Source organism: Protopterus annectens, chromosome 17.part0 (assembly GCF_019279795.1).
Source record: "Protopterus annectens isolate FY-2018-M chromosome 17.part0, PAN1.0, whole genome shotgun sequence".
Taxonomy (NCBI): domain Eukaryota; kingdom Metazoa; phylum Chordata; order Ceratodontiformes; family Protopteridae; genus Protopterus; species Protopterus annectens.
This window is the reverse complement of record NC_056751.1, coordinates 803,555,913-803,583,252: the sequence shown is the minus strand read 5'-3', so window position 1 is coordinate 803,583,252 and position 27,340 is coordinate 803,555,913. Positions and strand designations below refer to the sequence as shown.

The following is a 27,340-nucleotide window of genomic DNA, read 5'->3' as shown; positions in this document are numbered from 1 at the left end:
GAAGATGATTTTATCCTGTCAGGTATTGCTGATTCCATGCAGCTATGTAGGTGCTCATATATTTTTTTGGTGTAGGCTTGGAAGTTAGTGTAGTTCCAACTGAAGGGATGGTGGCTGTGAAACTGCTTATACCTGCTTTCAGCAGATGTTGTCTGCTTTGGAAAAGTTTTTTTTATTTGACCCCGATGGGGGGGGGGGGGAGTCAGGGGAGATGGTGACTTTGAAAGTGATCATTTTATGGTCAGATCTTACCAAGGAGGATGACACTGTAGGGGTGCTACAGTGGGTACTCATGTTGGTTAGTTCCAGGTCCAGAATATTTTCACCTCTTGTGGGGGTGTCGACCAGCTGATCCAATGCAATGACACTGATGAAGATGATGACTCTGTGGGCACTGTTCATTGGTTAAATTCCATATACCTCTAGTTCAGTGAACCCTGATTCAATATAAAGCACATCATTTATCATCTCAACCCTCTCCATTTAACTTTGAAGGTTCTTTAAACAGGCATCTCAGAAAGGTTCCCAGTTCCAGTCTACAGAATATTGATTCTAAAGATGTTTAAAGACCAACACTCCTTTAACGATCTAATCTCAGAGAATTTATTCTATAGTAGTAACTTGCAAGACATGGGTGTCAAGACTCAACATCCACATTTTTTTTCATTTTTAGATATGATTTTATGGCATAACTGCAATATCTTAACTTCAGGTAGTAATCTGCAATTATAGATGGAATTGTTTACTTCTGAAAATAAACCACTGTTAAGAGTAAGAAAGGCACTGGTATTGAAGAATTACAGCCTTTTATGTGCTGTCCACCTTTTATAGTGTTTTTTTTCATTTCCACGTATTATTTTTTTCTATATAATGTCAAATTCTATATATTCTGAAACTTGGACAGTTAGTGTAGATGACTAAGGGTCTTACTTATTAATGAGTTTCTTCCTATGCTAAAAGTATAGGGTTTGAAACTTTCCACCTTCATTTGCATACTGTGTGACCTTAAGGAAGCCACTTAACCAGATAGTTCTTTGGGGCAATTGGGAATTTGTGATAGGCTACTGAATGGTCTCTTGGAATGCATGCCTACTAACAACTTATAATGTCAGACCATTTTCTTCCATGACTTCCCTTCAGATATGTATCGCCTCACCTTCAAAACAGCTTACTAAGACAACAATTGTTCTTATTTTTATTATTCTGTTCATTGAAACCTGTTATAGCATAAAGGACTCTGTTCCCAAAGTGTATTGACTCATTGTTTCTTCTGCGGTGGAAGAAGATTTATCTGTTATTTTTCCTGCTTTATTTGTGACTTTCCATCTGTGTTGCTTTTATGTATTTCATGTCTACTATATTATGCTTGTGCAAGATATTTTATAAGTCTGGCAAAAGATCAGCTAGTTATATGTTCATAGATATTGCATGCACCCAGAGAAACTAAAAATACATAACAGTTACACAACTGACAAACGTTACAATCTAGTTGTTAGTCTTGGACAGAATATGAGATACTACCACTGTGATATAGTTCATCCTATATTCTCCACTTCTCATCAGTCACACTGACTTACTTGGGAATCTACTCAAATGTTATGATTTATTGTTATGGTGGCCCTCAGTGAAGAAGATGGGGCAGATATCAGAATATTTATCATAACTACAGAGATTCAATTAAGAGCCACGGTGGTGCAGCGGTAGCGTTGTTGCCTCACAGCAAGAGGTTCTCCCGTTCTATTCTCGGCTGGAGTGCCTTCTGTGTAGAGTCTGCATGTCCTCCCTACAGTTGAGTGGCATTTGAAAAACATGCATAGAATGGGCGTGCCTTCACTGAAGGTTGGGCGTCAAGCTGGCACCCATTCTATAAAAAGTCTACTGCCAATCATTAATGAACTGGCTTTCCGCTGAGGTGACCCCTAACCGAGAAAAGCCAAAAGAAGAAGATAGAGCTTCGATTAGAGGTCATTACAATCATGTAAAGTTACTGTAGCAGTAAAGCTTCCCTTGCTGGGTGGCCGTTGCAGCTTTATAATTTAACAAGGGTTTCTAACACCACATAATTTGTTAATATGCTTTCTTCCTATTCTTAATCTGTTGCATTTTCTAATACTCTGGATAACTGTATGTGTATCGTTTAGCTCTTATGCACAGCTGTTTTACAATGCTACAAAGTTTTTTTCTGGACATTTTTTCAGGTGTTAGTGAGCAATGAAATTTGCTTACACTAGCACAATTCTCTGTGGGAAATACATGCTCAAAGAACTGAAGATAGTGGAGGACAATGCAAGACGTGTAAAGAAGTTTCACACTACCTGTGTCAGTGTTTTGCAAGGTATTAGACCTGTAATACTTCCTTACAGGTCACATGATTAGTTCTGAAAAAAAATATTGTGGAAAACAGGATGGCAAAGGTAGGTAAATCCAGATATTACCATTTACTACTTCACTGGTCTGTTTCTGTATCTGTACTCTGGTAAACACCATATATAACTGCATTGTAACTTTATATTAGATTTTATTATGGTTCTCCTACATGTCTTCAAGTCAAAATTCGCTGAAGATTCATCTGGATGAAATACTAGTCAAAGCTTAATTTCAGTGAAACATACTAAAAAGATTTTGCTATAGGTAAACAAGCCCTCATGCACCGTGCCCATATTACCTATATATACCACCTCCACTGTCAGACAGCTGTGGAGAAAATATCACATGCAACAATTTACTGTCACCTTGCAAACAGAAACCATGCTGGCAGTGGTCCAAAATACATAATGCAAATGGTTAGTTCAGCACTGGGGAACTAGCTTTAAATAGCTAAATCCTAGTCCACTTTATATTTTACATTTCTTGTGACAACCACCTGCAATATTATCACTCCTCTTTCACTTAGTAACATTTATTCCTGCACAGTGGTGCAGCGGTTAACGTTGTCACCTCACAGCAAGAGGTTCTCCGGTTCGATTTTCGTCTGGGGTGCCCTCTGTGTGGAGTTTGCATGTTCTCCCTGTGTTCGCGTGGGTTTCTTCCAGGTACTCCAGTTTCCTCCCACATTCCAAAGACATGCATCTGGAGCATTTCTCCCCGGGCCTCCGCTGAAAACAGGCTCTGTGGAACCTAGTCGGACATTCCCGGACAACAAATGTTAAATAAATAAAATAAATTCCTAATTTAGTACTTTCTCATTGCAATGTTGTAAGAACAGCTTACTAATGATTAGAGACTTGAAGTTTAGACTAGAACACCTTCTTTTACACAAAGTTTGATGAAGTCCTTGCCATGAATAACCTCACACAGATGGTTATGGACTACTGTATCCTTCATAAAGGCTCCAGTCTCATACTGACTGCATTCTCATTAATCAGTTTCATGTTTCAGTCTACATTTAACTGCCTTCTTTCATATCAGCTGCTTCACTAGAAATACCTTTACTACCAAGACTACTTTATGCATTAGTTCTACCATCTGTCATAAATTCATTCCTTTTATCAAAATCTTTGAGAAGATTGAACATACTTATCGGTTATGCTGAAAATTATGGGCTGCTCATTGATGCTCAACATGGTTTTATGAAATGGTTTAAACACCCTGATTATGCATATGTGGAATCACAGGCACTGTGTATAATAACATGGAAAAAGGCTATGCATAATAACATGGAAAAAAGACTGTGTATAATAACATGGAAAAAGGCTGTGCATAATAACATGGAAAACAAGGCTATGTATAACATGGAAAAAGGCTGCGCATAATAACATGGAAAAAGGCTGTGTGTAATAACATGGAAAAAAGCTGCTTACTGCATGCATATTTGCTGACATGAGAAGAGACTGTTGACTATGCACTGTTTATATTAACAAAGTCAAATAACATTGTGAATTTGGGTTGATCTTGAAATATTATTCCAAAGTTATCTTTCTGGGTGTAAATTGCTTTTTCTGATACAGTTTTTTTTACATCTGGAGTACCACAGGGCTTGGTATTTAGGTAACCTTAGTGTGTATTTTTATTAATGTGTTAATATAAATCTTTCCACAGATTCATATCACACCTGCTTGAAGAGAAACACAATCAGGTAACAAACTAAGTATTCATCCTAAGGATACCATCCTAATTTATTTATCCTTTGTTGTAGTTAGTTATCAATCATTTTTCTTGAAAGTGGCCTTTATATCAAATTTAATTTTCCTTAGTGTCAGAAGTATGGTAGTTCAGTTATTATAGAGTTAAGTAATATTCATGTCTAAACTTTAAAAGCATATGCAGAAGGCAATGTCCTGCAGTGGTATGGAACTTTGCTAGATGCCGGATTGTACATTTTAACCTGGAGAATCACATATGCAAATTAAAATGCCTTCCTTTGACATAAAGACACTGTACCCTTCAGTAGTACATGAAGTTATAATTTGCTTATGCTGCTACTGCTGTGTAATAAATTGTGTTGGCTTCATATGGTTTCTTTAATCCACTGTGGTCTGTGCTGGGGCAGCACAGATTTGTTGCCACAGCAGCTGTCAATTACATTGAATGACAGCTTCTGTGGTACTGGGTTTGTGCTGTCATTGATAGTATCAATATGTGGAACAGCAGTGTAAAAGGTCTGCTCTTTAGTTTGCTGTTATGATAAAAAGTGAGTCATGATTATTTTAGGCTCATTTGCCGTGACAATGGAGCAGGGGTCATTTTAATTTTATGTTAATTAACTTACCAGGTATTTGATGTGTTGTCATTGGTGGGAGCAAGTTGATGTGATGGTGTTGTGGAGGTGGGATGGTGTTTGTTTGCATTACACAACTGGTATGCACTATACTATACAGTGGGAAGGACCTTTGCACTTCTTTATTTTTAAATGATCTATGCAGTGTCATTCTATATAATGACAGTAATGTTTGACTCATAACAGCACACCACCAATTTCTTGGACTTAGCTTGTGGGATGCAATGTTTTCTACAGTATGTTCCAAGTTTCACCACTGTATAATCCTGTTCCTGCGCCATAGTGTAGTTCATGAGTAACATGTTTATGAATTATTAACTTTAATATAGATGCCCATTTGGATTTCTACTGCGTAACATTCCTCCCTCCTGTATGGACTTATGCATGTTGCTACTCTATTGTGAAATTATCACTTTATAAATCACGCAGGGTTATGGTAAATGGTTTGGAATATGTACCAGCCCTGCAGAATTGTGCACAGTATCTGTGAATCCTGGCCTTTTTTTATTATGAATATGGGTCTTATTATCTGACTCCTAAAGGTTTTATTAAGGCTGTGACTTTCAGTGCATTTAGATCTTTAGATTTCTAAACATAGTGTACTCGAATTATTACTATGGCTATATGCTGAGACTAGGGCATAGAAAAATGGGTGCAGAGGTAATTCTTCTTGTAGTAGGAGGAAGAAATGAAGATGCAGAAGTAAAGCTATGCTTACACAAAGCGTGCAGTTCCATTCTCTTGGGAATGGCAAGGAATGAGACAGGAAAAAATAAATGTTATGAAGATGGTACATAGTGAGTATTACCTTTAGTAGCTCAGATTTACTAACTGACTGTAGTACTTAGTTATTATTTTCATATGCTTATAATGTATCATGCCTATGTCCTGCATTAACTGCTGCTTTTTATTCTATGTCATTGTGCTTTATTTATTACCGTTTCATTTTAAGTAGCAAGCCTTTTTTTGTTTGTTTGTTTGTTTGTTTGTTTTTGTGATTATGGCCCAGAGGATATAACAATGGCTTTTCTCTATCAGTTTTCTTACTTGGTTTTGAAAAACAAACAGAAGGAATACACTAATAAATAAATAGAACATAATGTGGGAAAAGACTACACAGTAAAGATATGGCAATATGATGCACCTCTGCGTAAGAATACAGTTCTTCAATCTAAGAAGAATTCTATACAAATGAAAATGAAGAATACAGCTATGCATGTGCAGCTAAGTGCATCTTTATGAAAAAGATAAGAATTTCATTTTAATGTCATATTTATATATAAAAGTATAGTAACCTTTTCAAAACTGTGCATTCTGATGTATATCTACAATGTACAAATTTGCACCCCCCCTGCTACATGCTTCAGAGGTTTGTGACATTCTCTGAACCTAATTATCCAAAATGTCAAGTTCAGTGGGCTAGTGCTGCAAAAATGAACAAGATGTTACAGTAAAGACATGTTTGTATATATATATATATATATATATATATATATATATATATATATATATATGTATACATATATATAAAATGTATGCATTGATACAGTCAGAAAATTTATAAAGCTGTTTAATGTAGCACCCGGTATAGTATGTGTTAGCTGTATGAAGGGTAACCATTTGAAATATTGGGACCCACTCGAGCGAGTCCCAAAACATGGAGACTCAACGGTTGAGAAAAAATACCTACGTGTATTCACTCTGACATGGCCCAGAATGTTGTCTTTTTTCCTGGGTAGGGTGATCTGAGAGTTGGTATATATAGGTTCTGGGGGGTGTATGGGGACTTGTCCCCCACATTGGGGATGGTTGCAGGGTGGCCTGCCTCTCTGCAATAAAAGAAGTTTTAGGGAGAAGAATGATGCTCATGATTCATTCTTCACCTGGATTTCTGACCTTTTTTTATGTGTCTCCTCTCAGCATTTAGACTGTCGACATTTCAAAAGGGAGCAGTATGAAGTGATCCTGGTAAGCAGAAGAAGCATGCAAAGTGTACGGATACCAAAATAACACATTAAGAGGCTTTGTGGGAATACTTTAGTGATTTGAACTTCTTAGTGGCTCTCACTGGGAAAACAGAAAGGTAGAATAGCTCTATAATGTATTCTATATTCATCTGGAAGGCTAGGGATAGAGAAATTACTTCTGGCAGAGTTCCTTATAAGTTGGATAATTCAGCATCTTTGCAGCCTGATTATAACTATATGTTGTCCTTCGGATGAGACATTAAACTGAGGCCCTGTCTGCTTGAACTGGTGGTAGCTCAGGTGGATGTATAAGATCCCACAGCACCTATTGAAAAAAATAGGGGAAGGTCCCTAATGCACTGCCCAAATTTCCCCTAGTAGTATAGATAGTCTCCCCTGAAAAGAGACCACTAGTTTAGTGTTTCTTTTACCTACCCTTCTGCCTCCTCCTATTAAGATGGAAAATACATTGTTACATTACTTATTGTCATAGACTCCTACCAGCCTTTTCTCTGCATTTTACCACCTCTCACCCTCCAGTATCCTGCTATATTATCTGTTATAACCCTGACATTTCCTCATCCATACCATATCTCTGCCTTTACAAATTATAACCCCAACTATCATGCAGACTCATAGTGGCAATTTCTTATTTCTTAACTCTTTCCTTAGCATGCTGTCTTGCTGTTTTGTGTCTCATTTTAGCCTTCAGTCTATTATTACACATACTTTACCTTTTTCTTATCCATGTCAGGAACCCTTCAACCCTACTCAGGCCACTACTGGCAAATAAGAATGCGCAATCTACTGAGTGACACCAACAATAATGCTAATATGCTAATAACTAATGTCATGTATAAAAGCAGATGGGCAGCAATCAACCTATTAGGAAATAATTTATATTGTAGTCCATACTCCTATGCAGGTCACCTATCTACATTCCAAAAATTAAGGATCATCTCTCAAAACTCCACTTTCTCCTGCTCAAGCTTATACATTCAGACGATATTCAGTCAAACCCAGGACCACCTCAACTCAGCCCTCAGTTGCAGAACCCAATCACTTGTCATATCAGACATAAAGACCTTAAAATTGCCTTAATGCTTGCAGTCTTAATATTAAAAGGACCAGTCTTGAAGCATGACTGGTAACTGAAAATACCAATATTCTTACTTTATCAGACACTTGGTTGAAGGTTGATTGCTGCCCATCTGCTTTTATACATGACAACTACAACATGTATAATGACAACAGACCAGGCTCTAGATCTGGTAGTGATGCTTCAATTCTAATCAATAGGAAACCTCAATTACAATTGTGGATTGTACTAATTCACATACTACAGATGACAAGATTCTAATTGGCTACTGCCTTACATCACATCAGGTGGGTATTACTATCATGTGGATTGCTGCAGGTTACATCCTCCATGGTCCTGTGTCTCTGTTTTACATAAAACTCTACAACATATGTTCCCTGAAGTTACACATAACAACAAAGTTATTCTTGGTAATTTCACTATCACTGCTATTGGGAAACACTCTCTTTCTCTTAAGAAAGTATTGCAGCAATTTAGCCTGGCACAAATTGTGACACTGCCAGCCCAGCTATCTGGAATTTTGCAAATAATCATATGTCATTTGTGACTATTAATATGATTCATATACTTGTCTTACAAATGTAAGTGAACTATATGTGCAGAAGTGTGTGTTGAATGGGGTTTGTACAGTACTGAGCTTCAAGGATGGGTCCACAGTCTATCCTACTGGAAAAAAACAGAACTGTATATAAATTATATACCTGTGCAAATGTATGTTTTAATAGTAGAAGCTGGAACACACAGAGTTGACTTACAAAACTTCAAGAAAACAAGTTGAAATTGTTTTCCAGTTGTGTTATCTCTCAGTTTCAGTGAAACAGACACAATGTCTAGAGCTACAGGTTTTTCTATTGTCTAAAAAGAAAAATAATTAATAGGTTTAAAATGCAAAGTGTTTGATTGCTTTATGGCTTCCTAGCAGCTACACAGTTTTGAGCAAAGATCTGAGAGATATGTATTTCTCACACAGAGATATTAAAATTCTATTAGTTTCTGTTAGCCTGGGAACTGAAGGCAGGTGACAAAGAGTGTTGTCATCCAATGTTTGATAGTAATTTAAGAATTCTCTCAGAGAGAGATTGGGCATTTTGTATCTTGTCTTGGACCTAGAAACATCCATTAAGCACATTTGCCTGTGTGTTGTCTGTAAGTAAGACTTAGGGCATAGTATCTCTCTTAGATATAGATAGGAATATAGTAAAGATTAGTTTAGATGTTTTCTGTATTTATTTGAGACTGTCCTGCAATATTGTTTTAAAATATTTCCTGTATTTCTGAGCTCCATATTTACTGTTTTGATTGAGTATTGTTTTGTTCTTTTATTATTTATTATTAAATATATTTAGACCCATCTTTGTGGCTGATATTTGATATTTAAGCTCTTAGTGTACTTGCATATGTATTTGGTGACACTGTACAGGCCACTCCTGAATAGCCTTCCTCTTGGTCACACTTATTTGGATAATAGTAATATTGCATAAAATGATTGGTCACCCTTTGGGAAGGGCCTTGAAGTAGCTGATAAGGGGTCCTGGTGGCAGTGATAACTACCTTATGGTCTGGGCAGAAGGGGGCATAGCTAATAAACCTGTGACAGCCTTTCCCAGGAGTGTGTTTGTGTATAAATCAAATCTCAAAGTGTGTGCATGTGTCGGCTATTTGGGCAGGGACATGAAGCACTGGTTGGAGAGAGAGAGTGTTGGGAGGACTTGGCTTGGAACCCTGGCTAAGGACTCAACTCTAAAGCTGTGCCAGTGGGGAGTCTTATTGGGGATCTAGAGAAAGAGGGAGAAATCAGCCCCAGAATGACTGTGATCTCTGTGTGCTTTTAAGGGAAATTGTACTTTACTGTGTAAGTACTTGCCATCCTCCCATTGTGTACATCCCTCACTGTTGCCAGTGGTGGGGATTGAGGCGCCTTGATTACTGGGCTAGTGCAGGCATGTCACATTGCTAGCAGTGGTAGGATATCCACATCACATATTCATTGATTGACAGTGGTGAGTTAGCCACATCACATATTAAATGGCTTGTAGTGGTGTGGATATTGAATTCCTGCAGCCTGTGTACAGTGGTCACTGAAGGTGTTTGTACACTCAATCAGCCATGCAGCGAACATTCAGAGTTCATATCACAATTGTTTTATTTTTATTTTTTGTTAGCTTAGTTTGTCAGGGAGAGTAGGCAAGCACGTCACAGAGGAGTATGGCAAGCTGACAAGGATCCTGTTGGCTGAGATGTGCCAAGTTAAAGGACTGGTCCATGCCAACCTGACTAAAGCTGACATGATTGCAGCTTTAGTCACAGCTGCATAACAGAATAGCAACCAGGAGGACAATCAGACTGGCCGTGGAGATGTACAACTCTCAGAAAATGGACAGCTCAACCTTTCCACAGAGGACTTAAAATCCATCTGGAGTTAAAGAGACCTGAGCTGGAGTCTAAGTGTTTAGAAATAGAGGCAGCAGAGAGTCTGAGACATCTAGAGACTGAGGAAAATGAGAAACTGAAACATCTGAAGGCTGAAGAAAATGAGAAACTGTGACACCTGGAAGCTGAGGAGAAGGAGAGGCAGAGGCAACATGAAAAGGAGATGCTGAATCTTTGCCAGAGTCATGGAGGTAATGAGGAAGGGAGTAACCAAATCCCAGAAGCAACAAAGGTCAGTAAATTTTTTCCATAATTTCCAGAGAGGGATAATTTTGATAGTTTCATTCATATGTTTGAGAGGATATGTAAACAATATAATGTTGACCAATGGGTCTGGGTATAGTTCCTGATCCCCTTACTCCATGGTAAAGCTGTAACTGTAATTTCTAAACTGTCTGCTACTGATTGTTTAAATTATAATGTTCTAAAGAATTGTCTTAGAATATTTTAAGTTAACACCTGAAGCTTATAGAAAAAAGTTTTGTGAGTATAGACACAATGCAAATGAAAGTGTGTGTAGATATGTTGCTGAACTAATCACTTATTTTCATAGGTGGGTGAGTGGATGTCAGCTCACCATGTTAGAAGGGCTGGCAGACCTTTTGGTGAGGGAAGAAGCCCTTAGCACTTTGCCTGAGGACATGAGAATTTGGTTAGCTGATAGACAATGCACTACTGCAGATGAGTTGGGGAAGAAGGGTGACCTATACCTACCAAGTAGGGCCTCACTGCACAGGAAATGGATGCCCAGTGCTGCTCATGGGTCCAAGAGAACTCATGGTGGGCAGCCTAGACTGCCCCAACAGAGTCTGCCAGTAGCAGGGGAAGAAACTAGTCCAAGTACATGTCTAGTACTAAGGATTAAGTGTTTTAAATGCAACCAGTGGGACCATGTAGCATATCGATGTCCACGGAGGCAAGGTTGGGAACAGAAGGTGGGAGAGCCAGTAATTGGGAATGACAAAATGCCAACAGTAAGCTGTCTCAAGACAACAAGGGTACCATACTACCACAAGAGGTTATATCCTACCTTAGTGAATGGGAAAGAGTCCATGGCTAAGAGAGACACAGCCTCTGACCTAACCATTGTGAAGCCTGGTTGCAGAGGAGCATTACTTGCTTGGGCAGTCTACTCCAGTAAGAGCTTAAGGAAGGACCCCATTCCAAATACCTTTGGCTAGGGTTTACCTTGACTGCAGGGTGGAAAAGGAAGAAAACAAGTAGGTGTGTTTGAGGGCCTCCATGGAGTTGTCCTGATAGGGAATAATTTTGATAATGCAGTACCATGTGTGCATGCAGTTACATGCAGTTAGGCTTGGAGACAAGCATATGGTTCTGGTAGCCTGGGGGAGACCCAGATGGACAGCACACTTGCAGCCAGAACTGGTGAGGTGGTTACTTCAGGGAGAGAGCTACCCTGTAGCATTGAGACTGTAGGTGAGCCACAGCTGCTTGTGGATACTGATGTTCCCTTAGACAGAGTGACTGCAAGGGCAGAGGTGAGTAATAGTAGTACCCAGGCTGACAGTGAGGCACTGCTGTCAGAGGATGCCAGAATCCCTGTGGAAGGGAAGCTGGGAAGGGTTACAAAGAGTGGGTTCAGACAGGCTCAGCTCTCAGACCCTACATTACAAGGCCTGAGGGAGGTAGCTAGTGAGGCACTTGATTCTCATGGGAAGGGGGAATCTGTATACAGGGACAAAGGGTTACTGTTATAGAGAGTGGACCCCTGAGGGAGGGCTAGAGGGTGAGAGAATGCAGCAGTTGGTAGTGCCCAGAGCCTACAATCTGGATCTTCTATCCATAGCCCATGATATTCCCTTTGCAGGTTATATGGGCATAAAACATACAAAGAGATGAATTATGCAGAACTTCTATTGGCCTGGGATCTCCAGAGATGTAACAGGGTACTGCAGGACCAGTGAGTGGAGTGGTAAGTTCAGGCCAGAACCTGCCAAAGTGGAAGCCATTCAGGCATGGCTGCCCATGTTACCAAAAAGCAGGTGAAGGCATTCTTAGGGACAGCAGGGTACTACAGAAAGTTTGTCCCCAGTTATAGTACCATAACTGCTTCCCTCAAAGACCTGACAAGGAAAAACAAGCCAGATAAGGTAGTGCGGACTCCAGCATGTGAACAGGCACTCCAGAAGCTTAAAGGAGCTTTGGGAGGACCCCCTGTGTTAGCCAGTCCAGATTACAACAAATAATTTGTTGTGTAGGTGGATGCTTCAAACAATGGGGTGGGGGCTGTATTAGCCACGTTTTCTCAGAGGGACAAGAGCACTCAGTGGTATATCTGAGTTGTAGGCTCCAAACCAGAGAGAAATGCTATGCAGCTGTAGAAAAGGAATGCGTATCCATTATGTGGGCACTGCAGAAACTTCTGCCTTAACTGTATGGAAGGAAATTCACTCTAGTTACAGACCACAATCCCTTAACATGGCTACATCGATCCAACCAGCAAAATGCCAAGTGACTAAGGTGGAGCCTAGGGTTGCAGGCATATGATATGACAGTGCAGCACCACAATTGGATTAGCAATGCCAATGCAGATGGACTCTCAAAACAGGGAATGGTGTAAGGTATTCCCTGATAGGCTCAACCCTCTCAAGCAACATTTCTCAAGGGTCACTTGAAAAACTAGCTTGAGTTTTCTGGGGGGTTGTGACACTGCCAGCCCAGCTATCTGAAATTTTGTAAATAATCATATGTCATTTGTGACTATTAATATGATTCATATGCTTGTCTTACAAATGTAAGACAACTATATGTTATGTGTATATTAAGCTACTGGTGCAGAAGTGTGTGTTGAACAGGGTTTGTACAGTACTGAGCTTCAAGGATATGTCCATAGTGTACCCTACTGGAAAACAACAGAAATGTATATAAACTATATACCTGTGCAAATGTATGTTTTAATAGTAGAAGCTGGAACACACAGAGTTAACTTACAAAACTTCAAGAAAATAAGTTGAAATTGTTTTACAATTGTGTTATCACTCAGTTTCAGTGAAGCAGACACAATGTCTAGATTCAGAGGTTTTTCTATTGTCTTAAAGGAAAAATAATTACTAGGTTTAAAATGTAAAGTGTTTGATTGCTTTATGGCTTCCTAGCAGCTACACAGTTCTGAGCAAAGATCTGAGAGAGATGCATTTCTCACACAGAGATGTTAAAATTCTATTAGTTTCTGTTAGTCTGGGAAATGAAGGCAGATGACAAAGAGTGATGTCATCCAAGCTGACGCAGCAGTAATGTTTGATAGTAATTTAAGAACTTTCTCAGAGAGACTAGGTATTTTGTATCTTGTGTTGGACCTAGAAACATCCAGTCAATACTTCTGCCTGCATGTTGTCTATAAGTAAGGCTTAGGGCATAGTATCTCTCTTAGATATAGATAGGAATATAGTAAAGATTAATTTAGATGTTTTCTGTATTTGTTTGAGACTGTCTTGCAATGTTTTAAAATATTTCCTGTGATTCTGAACTCTATAGTTACTGTGTTGATTGAGTATTGTCTTGTTCTTTTGTTATTTATTATTGAATATATTTAAACCTATCTTTGTGGCTGATATTTGTGAGACATATTTAAGCTCTTAGAGTACTTGCATATGTATTTGGTGACACTGTATAGGCCACTCCTAAATAGCCTTGCCCTTCATCACACTTACCATTTGACTAATAGTAACAACACACAATAGAATTGGTCACCCTTTGGGAAGTGCCTTGAAGTAGCTGATAAGGGGTCATGGTGGCAGTGATAACTACCTTATGGTCTGGGCAGAAGGGGGCATAGCTAGTAAACCTGTGCCAGTCTTTCCAGTGGTGTGTGTTTGTGTATAAATCAAATTTCAAAATTTTTGCATGTGCCAGCTACTTGGGCAGGGACACAAAGCACTAGTGGGACAGAGAGACTGTTGGAAGGACTTGGCTTGGAACCCTGGCTAAGGACTCAACTATATAGCTGTGCCAGTAGGGAGTGTTACTGGGGATCGGGAGAAAGAGAGAGAAACTAGCCCCAGACTCACTGTGATCTCTGTATGCTCTTAAGGGAAATTGTAACTTACTGTGTGTGTGTACTTGTCGTCCTACCATTGTGTACATCCCTCACTGTTGCCAGTGGTGAAGATTGAGGCTCCTTAATTACTGGGCCAGTGTAGGGGCATCACACAAATAATAAAGACTCTTACCATTAATAGAACTGGCAATAGCTCCACACTTAACCTAATAACCAACATAAAAATAAATGCCTTTGCACTGTCTTTGATGGACAGAGACAATTAATAAATTACCCCTATAATAATTTGTCTTGGAATAGTTCCTAACTGTTACTGGTTTTAATGGGCTTATATAGTTGATTTTGATTTCTAAGGAGACAGCTTTATGGTCAGTCCTTACCAAATCCAGTATGTTGGAGTCTCTAGTGGGTGTATTCACTATTAGGTCAAGGCTGTTTGTATTTATGAAGTCCAGGACTCTCTGTTCCTGTAGATTTAATGCCATGTAAGATTCCCAGTCTATAGAGGGGTAATTAAAGTCTTTGATCAGTAGGTTGTTAGGTTGTATGGCAAGTTTCTCCAGTAGGCCTAAGTATGCATTGTGAGCTTCTTGGGACATGAAGGGTGATCTATATCTGGCTATGATATGGTACAGGATTTTGTCTGTTGTGATCTGCATGTGGAGGAACTCCAGTGTGTCATCCTGTTTGACCACCATAAAGTTATGCTTGTTATTTATGGTCTATTGAGAAACCTTCATCTTTAGTGCTTGTCTTTGCAGTTACTGCTCTAAACATGTAGAAGGCACTGAAACCTTGCACTTTTGAGGTACACTCTGTTGCTATAAACCACATCTCACTAACTACACAGATGTCTATGGTCTCAAGTGTTTGGAGGTCCTGGAAGGAGTGAAGTTTTTTTTTATTTAGGCTCCTGGCATTGATCAGTAACACACTGAGGTTCATTTAAGTTGATTTTGCTACGTCGGTAGGTTTGTCGATTTGGCATTGCTTGAAAAAGGTCCTATGAGGTGGGTAAAGTTTTAGCCAGTATTAAAAAGACTAGAGGGGAAAGGTGTAGACTATCCTTGGCAAAGTAAAGTCATTTGTTAATCATGTCCTCTCAAGATGACAAATACTGAATCCCCTTAAAATGATAACAGAAAGACAGCCAGTTGTTGAAGTCAAACATTTTTTGCTCATATCGTGGCATAATCCTTGGTAATGTTAATGTGCTACTCAGTGCTAGGCTCATGCCAACCTGAGGCACATAGTTTGAAATGTCTTTATCATCTCTCCTCATATAGTCCAGGGAGGTACAGCTCAGGTCATTTACACCTACATGGACTATGATGGAAGCATACTGGTACCTGTGTCATAATGACTGGAGTTTGTGCATGATTTGGCAGATCATGGCTCTAGATAAGCAACTATCAGTTCTCTTCTCCTTGTTCAGCCTAGTTAAGAGGGGCATCAGTATATCTTACAAAGGAGCCCCCTATGATAAGAGTCCTGGGAAGTGTGTGGTTGTTTGCATTAGGGGCTTAGTATTTGGGGCCCCACTGGGAGTGAGAATATGTGTAATGTTATGTATAATTTTTTGTGCGTGCCTTTGGGCTTGTTGAGGCATAGCTTTAACAACAGGCAGTCTAGGCAATCCTTGTTGTTTATGCAGATTGTTTTTAAGTGCTTCAGCATATGTTAAGTCTGTATGTGTGATGTGTGCTATGTGAGGTGGGTGTTATGTGTGTGATTTTGACAACCAGATATGCATTTGTATGTGAAAGTTTAGCCACCAGTTTCATTGTGTAAGTACACCTCTCTCATATGTTGGCAAATAAGACAATTGCTACAATATCTCAAAATGCCCATATTTAGAGAGTTGGCTGCAGAGAAGTTAAGAAATTACATATCCATTCTGTCCTGTCCTTTGGTGCAGATGAATAAGGGTTGTTTACTGGCAAGTTATGCTAAACAGTACTAAATTCTACTAGCTGTAATGTTTACACAGCACTGAATTCTACTAAATCTGTAGGTATGGCCACACCAGGCCCAGCTAGCTACTCTAAGCTTGTTGGCATGCAAGGCATTTGCTCTATATTGCTGTTTTATATGGTACAGTTTTATGGACTGTTCTAGAGGGAAAATTGGCTTTCTAGGTGTTTGCTGCTATACAGGGATAACTCAAACAAATGCACAAAATTTATAGCAGTGTAGAAAGAACAGAAAACTAATTAAATAAGCCCTCTGGCCAATAAAATGACTACATTATGGGTTTTATTGTGTGTTTCCTGAATCAGAACGACCAGGCAAACACTTCATGCCACAAGATGAATAAACCCAGTTCTTCTAATGTAAAAGCACAGTAGAAGAGACACAGAAGTGCAATGCTACCACAAACCAATTAGACAGCTAGCTGGAAATCCCTTGCAGAAGGCAATTTCAAGACAGTCTTATAGCAGTAGCAGTGACAGGAAGAGGATTTTTTTTTTACAAAAAATACAGTGAAATGCTCACATAAAAGCTGGAAATAGTAGTGATCACTCAAAATAAGTTAAGCAAGTGTGATTTAGCAATCAAAGGTACTTAAGTTTGTTGGATGGCACTACATACAAGTAAAACTCTTCTGGAACACAAGCTATGACTTTGGGTTTTTCTGAGCTTTAGGAAAATGAGCAGGAGGCGGTATGTAGTAAAGGAGCTTTACTTAAGAGCAATACTGGTTTGCAGGGTGGGCACTCAGTTTCATGAATTTATGTAAAACAATGGTTGGGAAGAGTAATTAAATAGCTTATACAGTAGACAATAGCAATGAATCAGGAGAGGGAGGTATTTTGGAAACAGAATGGAACTCTAAGCAGGTAAATGTTAAGCAAAATATAAAAGCAATGAAGCACAAACAGGAGCAGAGACAATTCTCTCACTGTTCAACTTCTACTATAGTGTAAGGCACCACACTGTTCTGAAAATTTGCCAGTAACACTGTTTATGGGAAAAATATAATAATAAATGACTAAGACTCAAAATCTGGCAGTAGTACATAGTTCTGCCACAACTCTAGATTAACTATAAGACTATTGCCCAGTAGGGTTTAAAATACAAATGGAAGGTCAGACAACAGAGCTCTCTCTTTCAAAATAAAAATCAACTCAATAACTCCAGTAAACCCTGTAACATTTGGGAACTATTTCAAAGCAAATTGCACCCTATTAATCAATACTTTATCAAAATTCAATGCCCCTCCCAACCCTCGAGTTCACAACAAACTATGCGGAATTATTCACAGAGACTCTGTACAACTACGCAAATGGCTGTATAATGGCTGTTGTGCCTAATAGAAGTAAGTCCAATGCAAACTCTAAAAAACAAACCACAGGGGTAGAATACCAGCCTTAAAAGGGTATATAACAAAAGGAAAAAATTAATGGCTAAAATCAGGAAGTGTAGCTCCCATAATGATAGCAGCTCTTTTAAACTAAACAGGAAATTAAGAGAACTAAGTGAGTGCAACAAGGCCAATTAGGGGGTCAAGATAGCCTCACAAACTAAAGTCAATCACAAGACCTTCTACAGCACACATCAGTGTGATGAACTGATGCCCATTGGTGCCACCTTCATTGATCAGAGTTACATAGCAAATTTGCTGTCTGAGAAACTCAGCTCAAACTTCACCTCCCACACCCCTGACTCACTCACTGAAATACCTACTACCATAACCCTCCACTATTAACAGGGAGCAGGTCCTGACAGCATTCACTAAGGCCAAAAATACAACCTCAGTGGGTCCCAACAATATCCTGAGATGCCTTCTAAATAGCTGGAAACATGACCTATCAGAACTACTTGAGTCATTTTCAACTATAGTATCAAAGGAGGCTTTGTACCACAAGAATGGTTAGCCCACTTCTCAAAGATGGACCATCACCTGACCTTGAAAATTACCATCCTGTTAGTCTGACTAGTCTAATATGCAAAGCCATCAAACTAATTATCAATGAAATGATCAACAAAGACATAGGCAACATTCGGTCACTCGACCCAACCTAGTTTCACTTTGTCAAGGGAATATCATGCCCTACTAAACCTGGTGGGCTTCTTTGAGAAGGTCACCAAGGCAATGAGTGAGGGAAAAATGGTGCATGCCACCTACCAGGACCTGGCTAAGCCATTTATTACAGTACCCACTTGGGCATAGTTGACAAACTCACTGAACTGGTCATAAACCCATAGATAACTTACTGTATTGCTAGCTGGCTCATGGACAGGGCCCAAGAAGTCAGGATTAGAAATACCACTTCCACTAAGAGGTCAGCAGAGTACATCAGGGCTCCATGCTGGGGCCTGTCCTATTTGGCATCTACTTTTCAGAGGTAAAGGCTAATGTCAAGGTCCTTTGGCTGACCAGGTTCACAGATGAATGTAAATGAGGAGCTATCACAGATTCCCCTATGACACAAACATCTTACAAGAGGGTCTAATACAGACAAGTGACTGATGCTGAAGTCATGGACTAAACCTCAATGCCAAGAATTGCATTATAGTGCCTTTTGGGAAAACTGCCACCCAGGTTAATTAGTCCATTGATAAGACACCCCTAAGAGTTTAGCCAGTAGTCAGGGATCTGTGAAAATATGTAGACAGTAATCTGGCCTTTGACTAACATGTGACCAAGGTAGTAGGAAAATCATTTATGTCATCCAAGTTCTAAGTAAGGGCATGGCATCCAGGTCCAAGGAAGCCATATTGCCCCTTTATTTGGCCCTTATCAGACCCCTAATTAAGTATAATACTCTCCCTTCAGCATGTACCTAATCAAACATATGCAACAGTTACAAAGCCCACAAAGGTTCCTTATCTGGGGAATCCAGGGTATAAACACATTGTCCTATATGGCTTTAAAACCCTGTCTCTAGACCCTGTCTCTATACTCTGTCTCTTACAACTTACTGAGAGGTGATCTATGCCCAGTATGAAAAGCATCCTTGGATCCAACTCCGATGGACCATTTGCACACCTGCACAATGAACAGAATGAGAACCACTGGATTCAAGGATTTAAATTTTGCTTGTGACATAAATAAAACCTGCTGGAAAGACAGATATGTGTCTCAGAGGATCCCCATCCTCTTGAACAGGCTCCCCATCCATGTGAAGCAGAGCCTATCCCTAATCCTATTTAACAGTAACCTTGGTCAATGGATGAGAAATCAGAAATTCACCTAGAGTCTGGCCCCTTTGTCTCTGATAGATGGAGGCAGACAGCAGTGACCAACCTTACATAGCCCCCTCCCACATAAACTCTAGAAACTTCCTAACTAACATACCCCTCCAAATAAATGCCTATGATACATAGGGACACAATTGAGTTGGATCACACAGCTAGGTTTATAAAGGCCCTGGTGGTCATTAGCCTAGTATATAACTATGAACCTATGAACTATCAACCTATGACAGTGATATATTTTCTGCTCTTTGTGCTTGGGTCACAGCTGAAAAGGGTCAATAGATAAGTTTACTTACCTGGTGAACAAACAATAAATACATAAATAAATCACTGTATCTTAATCTTCATTTCTAATGATGCAAGTGACTCAGTCTTGGATACTCACACTGTTGTGTGTTGTACATTTATTGCTTTGTATTACCTTTAGCTTTTATTTCTCATATGCCTTATTACTTCTCTTACCTTTGCTCATACTTGAACCCACTACATCCATTAGCGCTCATAGTAATTCTACTTGCTCTGCACAGAGACACATATTTCAGTAAGGTGAGGTCTGTTTATCTTAATCTTCATTTATAATGATGCTAGTGACTCAGTCTTGGATACTCACACTATTCTGTGTTGTACATCTATTGCTTTATATTACCTACAGCTTTCATTTCTCATATGCCTTAGTACTTCAATTACCTTTGCTCATACTTGAACCCACTACATCCATTAGTGCTCATAGTAATTCCACATGCTCTGCACAGAGACACATATTTCAATAAGGTGAGGTCTGTTTATCTTAATAGTCTACTCCCTAGTTCATAATGTCTTGTACCACAAACAATTGTCTGCCTTTTTAGGTAATCATGCAACTCAGCCAAATTGCAGGTTTCGGACTTATTCTTCAGCTCATTAATAATAGCACTTGTTTTTTTTTTCTCAAGGAGCTTGTGGTCTTATAAAAAATAGATATATAATCATTGTCAAATTCGTTTTAGGCTGGTAATAATTCCCAAATTTATAAGTGCCACAATTTCATCTGTCTTTCCATCAAGAAAAATAAAAAGAGTTGCATACTTTTATGACTTCTTCCTCAGCGACATGCAGGAATGTAACACACTGAATCTTTTCAGATTTTTCAGCTAATCCACTGATGCATAATTCAAACTTCTATATCCAAAGTTTCCAATTTTCAGCCAAGTTTCCACTTAGCAAGAGAATTCCAGTAGATGCATCGAAACTATATTTCCACTCAGAATTATAATTTTGTAGTCTGAAATATGCAGACTTATGATAGCAAATATTTTTCCTGTGTTTCTAGATATGCATCTATTCTGGTATATTGTTATCTCATAAAGCTTAATTTACTACATTATGGTAATTACTGTAGCTGGTGCATTAGTATTAAAGTTCTAAATCCATATATGCTAGAAGGTTAATAAGTCAGAGTGAGTTTTGGAGAACAAATACAGTGTTGCAAATATGCTGAAATACCACATGGATAGAGTTTTGTAGTAATTTAAGGCTAGACATAGATCTCCACAGAGGAGTCTGTAAGAGACTGAGTACAGCAAGAGAGAGAGAGAGAGAGAGAGAGAGAGAGAGAGAGGACTGCCAGTCTCTCATGATAATTTAGATTTTTGAGGCCACTGATCTTTTTAGTTATGAATCTCTAAGGTCTGTCAAGTTGTATGATATGTTTAGATAAATAAAATCAGATAAACTAGTGGTCTTAAAACTTCATTGATGGACTCAATCGCAATAATTTCCCAAAATCATGAAACTCAGGTAGTGTTTCAAAACAATAAGCCTTTATTTATCACAGACAAGCGAGCAGTAACAAATATTTTAACAATGTTAAACATATCAGCTTTTATATACTTAGAAGTAGATGTAGAAAATATATGGATTGTTTAATTTTAGACCAGCATGTTCATGGCAAACAATATAAACAAGGCTGTAAAAATGCATTTTAGAACAACAAGTACCCACCCCCACACACTGCTACTGATTAGATCAAACTAAATCCTAATTAAGGAAAACACCATTCATCTATTTGCAACCCACATTCCAAGATCAGGTATTAAAAGAAACATAACATATACATAAAAAGGCTTTTAACTAAAATCACTTTTGGCTATCTAATGCAATAAAGCCTTCATCAGGTCTGTGATAAGAACTAAAATCAAGAAAAAATACATAGCTATCTAACTATAAACATAATCAAACTTCTTCTTCTTCTTCTTTCGTCTTTTCCCGGTTAGGGGTCGCCACAGCGGATCATCTGTCCACTCATAATTGGCAGTGAAGTTTTACGGTGTCGTGTTGCCAGCCCGGCACCCAACCTTCCACAGAAGGCACACACACAGGCACACACTCACACCTAGGGCCAATTTAGAGTGTCCAATCCACCTACTGCATGTCTTTGGGATGTGGGAGGAAACCAGAGCACCTGGAGGAAACCCACGCGACCACAGGGAGGACATGCAGACTCCACACAGAAGGCACCCCAGCTGAGAATCGAACCGGAGAACCTCTTGCTGTGAGGCGGCAATGCTTACCACTGCACCACCATAATCAAACTAAAACACTATAAATATAAAAATATATCTGTCTAATAATATCTAGTAAACATCCATGTATATTAATGTGCACAAAAATAAGTTATTAATAGCTCAGAAAAAATAACAAAACTGTCATGACATGGTTATGCTTATGGTTAAATAGCTATGTGTTTTTTCTTGCTTTTAGCTCTTGCCACAGACCTGATGAAGGCTTTATTGCATTAGTTAGCCTAAGGCATTATATGTATATCTTTTTATGTATATGTTATGTTTTTATTAATACTTGATCTTGGAATGTGGGTTGCAAATAGATAGGTAGTGTTTTCCTTAACTAGGATTTAGTAGTATGGGGGGTTGGGTACTTGCTGTTCTAAAATGTACTTTTACAGCCATGTTTATATTGTTTGCCATGAGTAGCCTGGTTTAAAATTAAGCAATATGTATATTGTCCACACCTACCTTTAAGTATATATAAGCTGATATGTTTAACATTGTTAAAATATTTATGATTTTTTGTTACCAAGGATCGTTTGTCTGTGATGAATAAAGGCTTGTTGCCATGGAATACTACCTGGGTTTCATGACTTTGGAAATTATTGTGACTGACCTCATCAATGAAGTCTTAAGGCCACTAGTTTCTCTGTTTTTTTTTCCAACATTTGTGGTAGTGAAGTTGGAGCTAGACAGATTCCTCTGCTCATTCCTTTTTTTAATTATTTTTTATGTTTAGATATATACATACCAAAAGGTTCATTATATTCAACATTGGGTTTGATAAGATGTAAATAAAGAGGAATTAAGACTTCTTTGTATGTATTGTAGAAGCCTTTGGGAATTAAATGAGTTAGATAAAAGGCTTTACAAATTACTGTGGAGATATGATGGTCAAATGATAAGAAATTATCAAGAAGAGAACCTGGATCCCTTACAGCAGTGTCTGACTGGAAGGGTGCATCTCCTATATGGTAAATAAAACTGTTCACCAAAATTAATCGTAGTACATTTTTTAATATTTAATTTGAGGCCATTAGCCTTGCACTTAATGGTAACATGGTCTAAGCCATGTTGGAGCAATTGTGAGTCAGCTGAAGATCAAATAACAACACCTAATTTGCAGTCATCAGCAAACTTAGCTAACCACTGGCCAGAAGTCCTGGCATGTAGATCTGAGAAATATATGCCAAATAGGACATTGTCCAAAGCTGAGCCCTGTGGTCCACCAGTGGTAATTTTTTTGCTTTCAGAAGTGGCATCTGCTACTGTAACCCCATCAGGTTTGTCAGACAACCAGTTAGCTATCTACCATATAGCATAAGGATTTATATTCAGATTTATCATTAATACCCCTGCATGGGGAATAGTGTCAAAGGCCTTAGCCAGGTCTAGATATGCTGTATGCACTGCATAACCACTATCCACTGCTACAGTTACTTTTTCAAAGAAATTAATGAGGTTAAATAGGCAGAACATTCCTTTGATAAAGCCAAATTGACGAGGGGCCAGGGTTAAGAGATTTTCAATGTCCAGAGTAATGAAGTCTGTGATAATATATTTCATAGCTTTACACTGAAGGCAAGTGAGACTAATGGATCTATTGTTACCAGGTCAGTGGTTGGGCCACCCTTGTGCAATGGCATTACAATGGCAGTTTTCTAAGCTTCAGGAATGTGACCCGTGGAGAGACTTAGATTAAAGAGGTTAAGTAGGGATTCAGTAAGGCCATATTTGGTACTTATCAGCAGACAACCTGGTATATTGTCAGGGCCCATGGATGAAGTATTCTTAGTTTTTGAAAGGATTGAGAGAACTTGTTCCTTAGGGATTACGTTTTATTTATTTTATTTATTTTACATTTGTTAACTGGGAGAGTCCAACTGGATACAAGTCCATTTTCAGTGGAGGCCCGGGGAGAAAAGCTCCATGAACAGCATTACAGTAAAAGATAAAACAATAAGAGTTGCATTAACGACATACATGTAATTCATTCAGACATAGGTGACAATCCAGGTGTTTGTTTTATACATAGACATAGTTAATTATTCATAATACAGTTTTTATAGATAGTAAATAACTATAACCATACATTTAATAACAAAATGTACAGCTATCCTGGGGTATTACAGGTGCGTAGTCTGTCATGCGGTGGCTGTAACTATGGATAGAGTAATATTTGCACTAAATTTCATAGCTAGGATATTAGCTGTTTCCTTTGGGTCAGAGAATGCAGCATTGTTGTGGAGTAGCTCTGAACTCTGTTGGGTTAGTTCTCAACTTCCTGACATAGTTAAAGAATGATTTGCAATTAGTTTTGTTTTTATTGACTATTTTACGTTCATACACACCTCTGAACATCCTAATGGTTCCCTTAAAGCTCTTTGTTAGATTGTTTAAGTATGTTATTAAAGTAGGTAGAATGAGACCTCTTAAAAGCATTAAGCAGCTTCTTTTTGGTGTTATATAAAGTATTTCTATGGGTATTCCTTCACGGGTTTGTTATTAAACTTCTTATTATATTTGCTGCAGATAGGGACTACATTATCAATACATGTTTAAGTGGGAGTAGAAGTCAGAGACATATGTAGCAGCTTCAGCAGTAGGATCCTTTTGAGGAGGATTACAGCAGAATTTATTTAAGTCATCAAATAACTGAAGAAGGTTTGCTTTGGAGAAGTCCCTAAACACAGAGCTATTTACATGGGAAGTACCACCGGTTTTAAAGGAAAAGGTCAATAAATTATGTTCTGATTTAACAAGACATGATGATACATATGGAGCTGTGCAAGAGCAGTGGACATATTTGGGAGGACAGATATAGGATATTGGGGCCCCTAGTAGGATGGTTAACTATTTGGGAAAGATAGTTAGCATTTATAATGTCAAGAAACTATTGTGCATGCAGACTATTGGCAGTGTAGTTCAGACAGTTTATTGATGGATGAAGTCCCCCAGTAGAAAGTTCTTGGTTTAATAGGCATTTTGGCTAATGTGTTAAGATAGCTATCATGGTCAGAAGGGGACATAGATTGTCTTCTATAGCTAGCTACAAAATGGTAATTAGTCTTGTTTAGGGTGATTTGGACCTCTAGAAGTTCATATCTTGTACCCCATGGAATCTGTCATGGAGTGATGATATCCTTGACTAATACTGATATTCCCCCAGAGTTACCAGTGGGTCTGAAAACATGATAGACATTATACCCAAGAACAGAGGAAGTGCTTTCACTGCTCTGAAACCATGTTTGTGTAGCCATACATATACAAATGTGTTTAAGTTGCAGGAAAGCCTCAACTTTGGGCATATTTTTTTGTTAAGGCTCCTGGTAATGTAATGTGTTCCAAATTAGAAGGTACTTGATTGGAATGTTTTTCAGGTGGACTCTAAAAGGCAATATAGGGACAGCAAAGACTTTAGCCAGAATGCAAAAGCCTTGATAAGAGAGGCAAAGGTTATTCCTGGCAAAGCTGAAAGACTTGTCAGCCATTTCATCAAAAGCTGACACATACTGGGTCCCCCTAGAATGACAGCAGCTGCCTAGTGAATTATTAAAGCCAATTATCTTATCTTTGAATGTCAGCATCATTCCGGGTGTTGGCAGAATACCATTCATGGCCAGTGTCTTTCCTACCTCAGATACATGCTTAGCAAGCTCAGTCATATCCTTCTGCATGTCCTTCTGGGTAGAGTGTCTAAGGTCAATTACCCCCACATGGACCACAATCAAGTCATGATCATATTTGTCAGCATGGAAAGATTTAAGAGCCCTTGTTACATCCTGGATCCTGGCTCCAGAAAGAGAGATAACTGTTACCCTATTCTTATCCAGCCCGGTGAGTGTGGTGTCTGTGTGCCTGACAATAGAGTCAACTATTACGTAAACATTATTATGCAATTCAGTCTCAATGGGCCATAATGGCATGGATTCTGCACCCTTTTGACTCTAGAGATATGTGTCTTAGGAGTGGTGTGAAGGGTAAAGGTGAGTGTGCTGCTATGTGAACTAATATCTGAGGTTCCTTAGTCTTTAGCCTGGGGTTTTTAGGCAGTGTTTTCTTATCAGCTTCATCATAAGCTGCTTTAGTGGAAGCACTCTGTACTGTATGTGTATATGTGTTGTGCTTACCAAATGCATTATGAGATAAGAAGGTCACCTCCAAGTTAAGTAAATACTTACACCCCTCACATACTGAATCATTATAAGACAGCAATAAAGAATTTTCAGTAAGCATGCGGCAGTTACTACACTGCCTTAAAATATGTAATGATATCAGGCTGGCTACAGAAGGGGAAACAGCTGACTGAGATTCTATGCTGTCCAGTACAGATGAAGCAGTATAGGATAGCTAAAGAAGAGAATAACTGACAGGGCTATTATTTAAGATTTTTTTTTCTTTTTTTATACTGTCGGTGTGTTTATTCTTAAATTTATCTTTTTATGTAGAACTGATGGACAGTGTCTTGTCTGTGCAGTTGCTAATGTAATAGTAGAAGTCAGAGGTGAACAAGACTATCTGCTATGGTGGATACTTTTTTTTTTTTTTTACATTTTCGCTATGTGCTCAGGCTTATTTGGACTATTTAGCTATCTGATCAAATTTCCCACCAAGTAATTAGCAGTAGTCAGCTGACTTGGTGTGTGAGTGTCTAGAAGATATGGCCTCATGCCTAATGACACAACTACAAAATCAGTCAGTTACCTTTGGCTAAAGGTGAGTTGTACTGGGAACAATTGTAATCAGTGTTGTGTTCAAACTTGGTGTTCACTATGGATGGTCCATAAGTAACACACAAGTCCAGTAACAGTTCGCTATTTATGTTCATTAAGCCATTCCTCAATGTCATGCCTTCAGGGTATCTCCATTACTCCCAGAAGTCACTCTACATTCTTCAAGACGAATAAATAATCATAAAAGCTGTTAGGTGCATCTGCACAAACAGCAAATAAAGTTTTTCTTTCTTCAACTCGCAACTGCATTTTGTTCACCCTCTCTTCTATTAACACATACTCCAACTGTATGGCATCCATCTAGGGCTTATGAATATCTTCACACTTGTCCAGAGATTACCAGGGGAGGCAGCTATACAGTAGGTGACTATGAAAAATATTCAGTATGAAAATTATACCAGCATCTATGATGCATTTAGAGGTCACACCAAGTATGCTTTGATGTCCTTTTTCTACCTGCACATTTTATTGCTCCTTCCATTGAGGAAATATTCCATGTCACAAGAGTCCATATGCTTTACCAGAATGTAGTCCATCACAATCTATCCTGCTTCTAGTTACTGCTTGATTTGTATCATATAAGGTATTGCAATTTGTTAAAGACTGTAGTTGCTGTTTTAGACCTGAAGAA

General features: G+C 38.7%; 1 protein-coding gene across 1 annotated transcript in view; it reads left to right on the top strand.

Annotated features, from left to right (window-relative positions):
* Nucleotides 1-2,211: 2,211 nt before the first annotated feature.
* Nucleotides 2,212-27,340, top strand: part of LOC122791531 (vomeronasal type-2 receptor 26-like) — a 192,012-nt gene continuing 166,883 nt past the window's right edge. Inside the window, exons 1-2 of the mRNA XM_044059272.1 lie at nucleotides 2,212-2,335; nucleotides 4,039-4,075. Of these exons, the coding sequence (XP_043915207.1) occupies nucleotides 2,212-2,335; nucleotides 4,039-4,075 (161 nt within the window). The remainder of the gene's footprint in view (nucleotides 2,336-4,038; nucleotides 4,076-27,340) is intronic.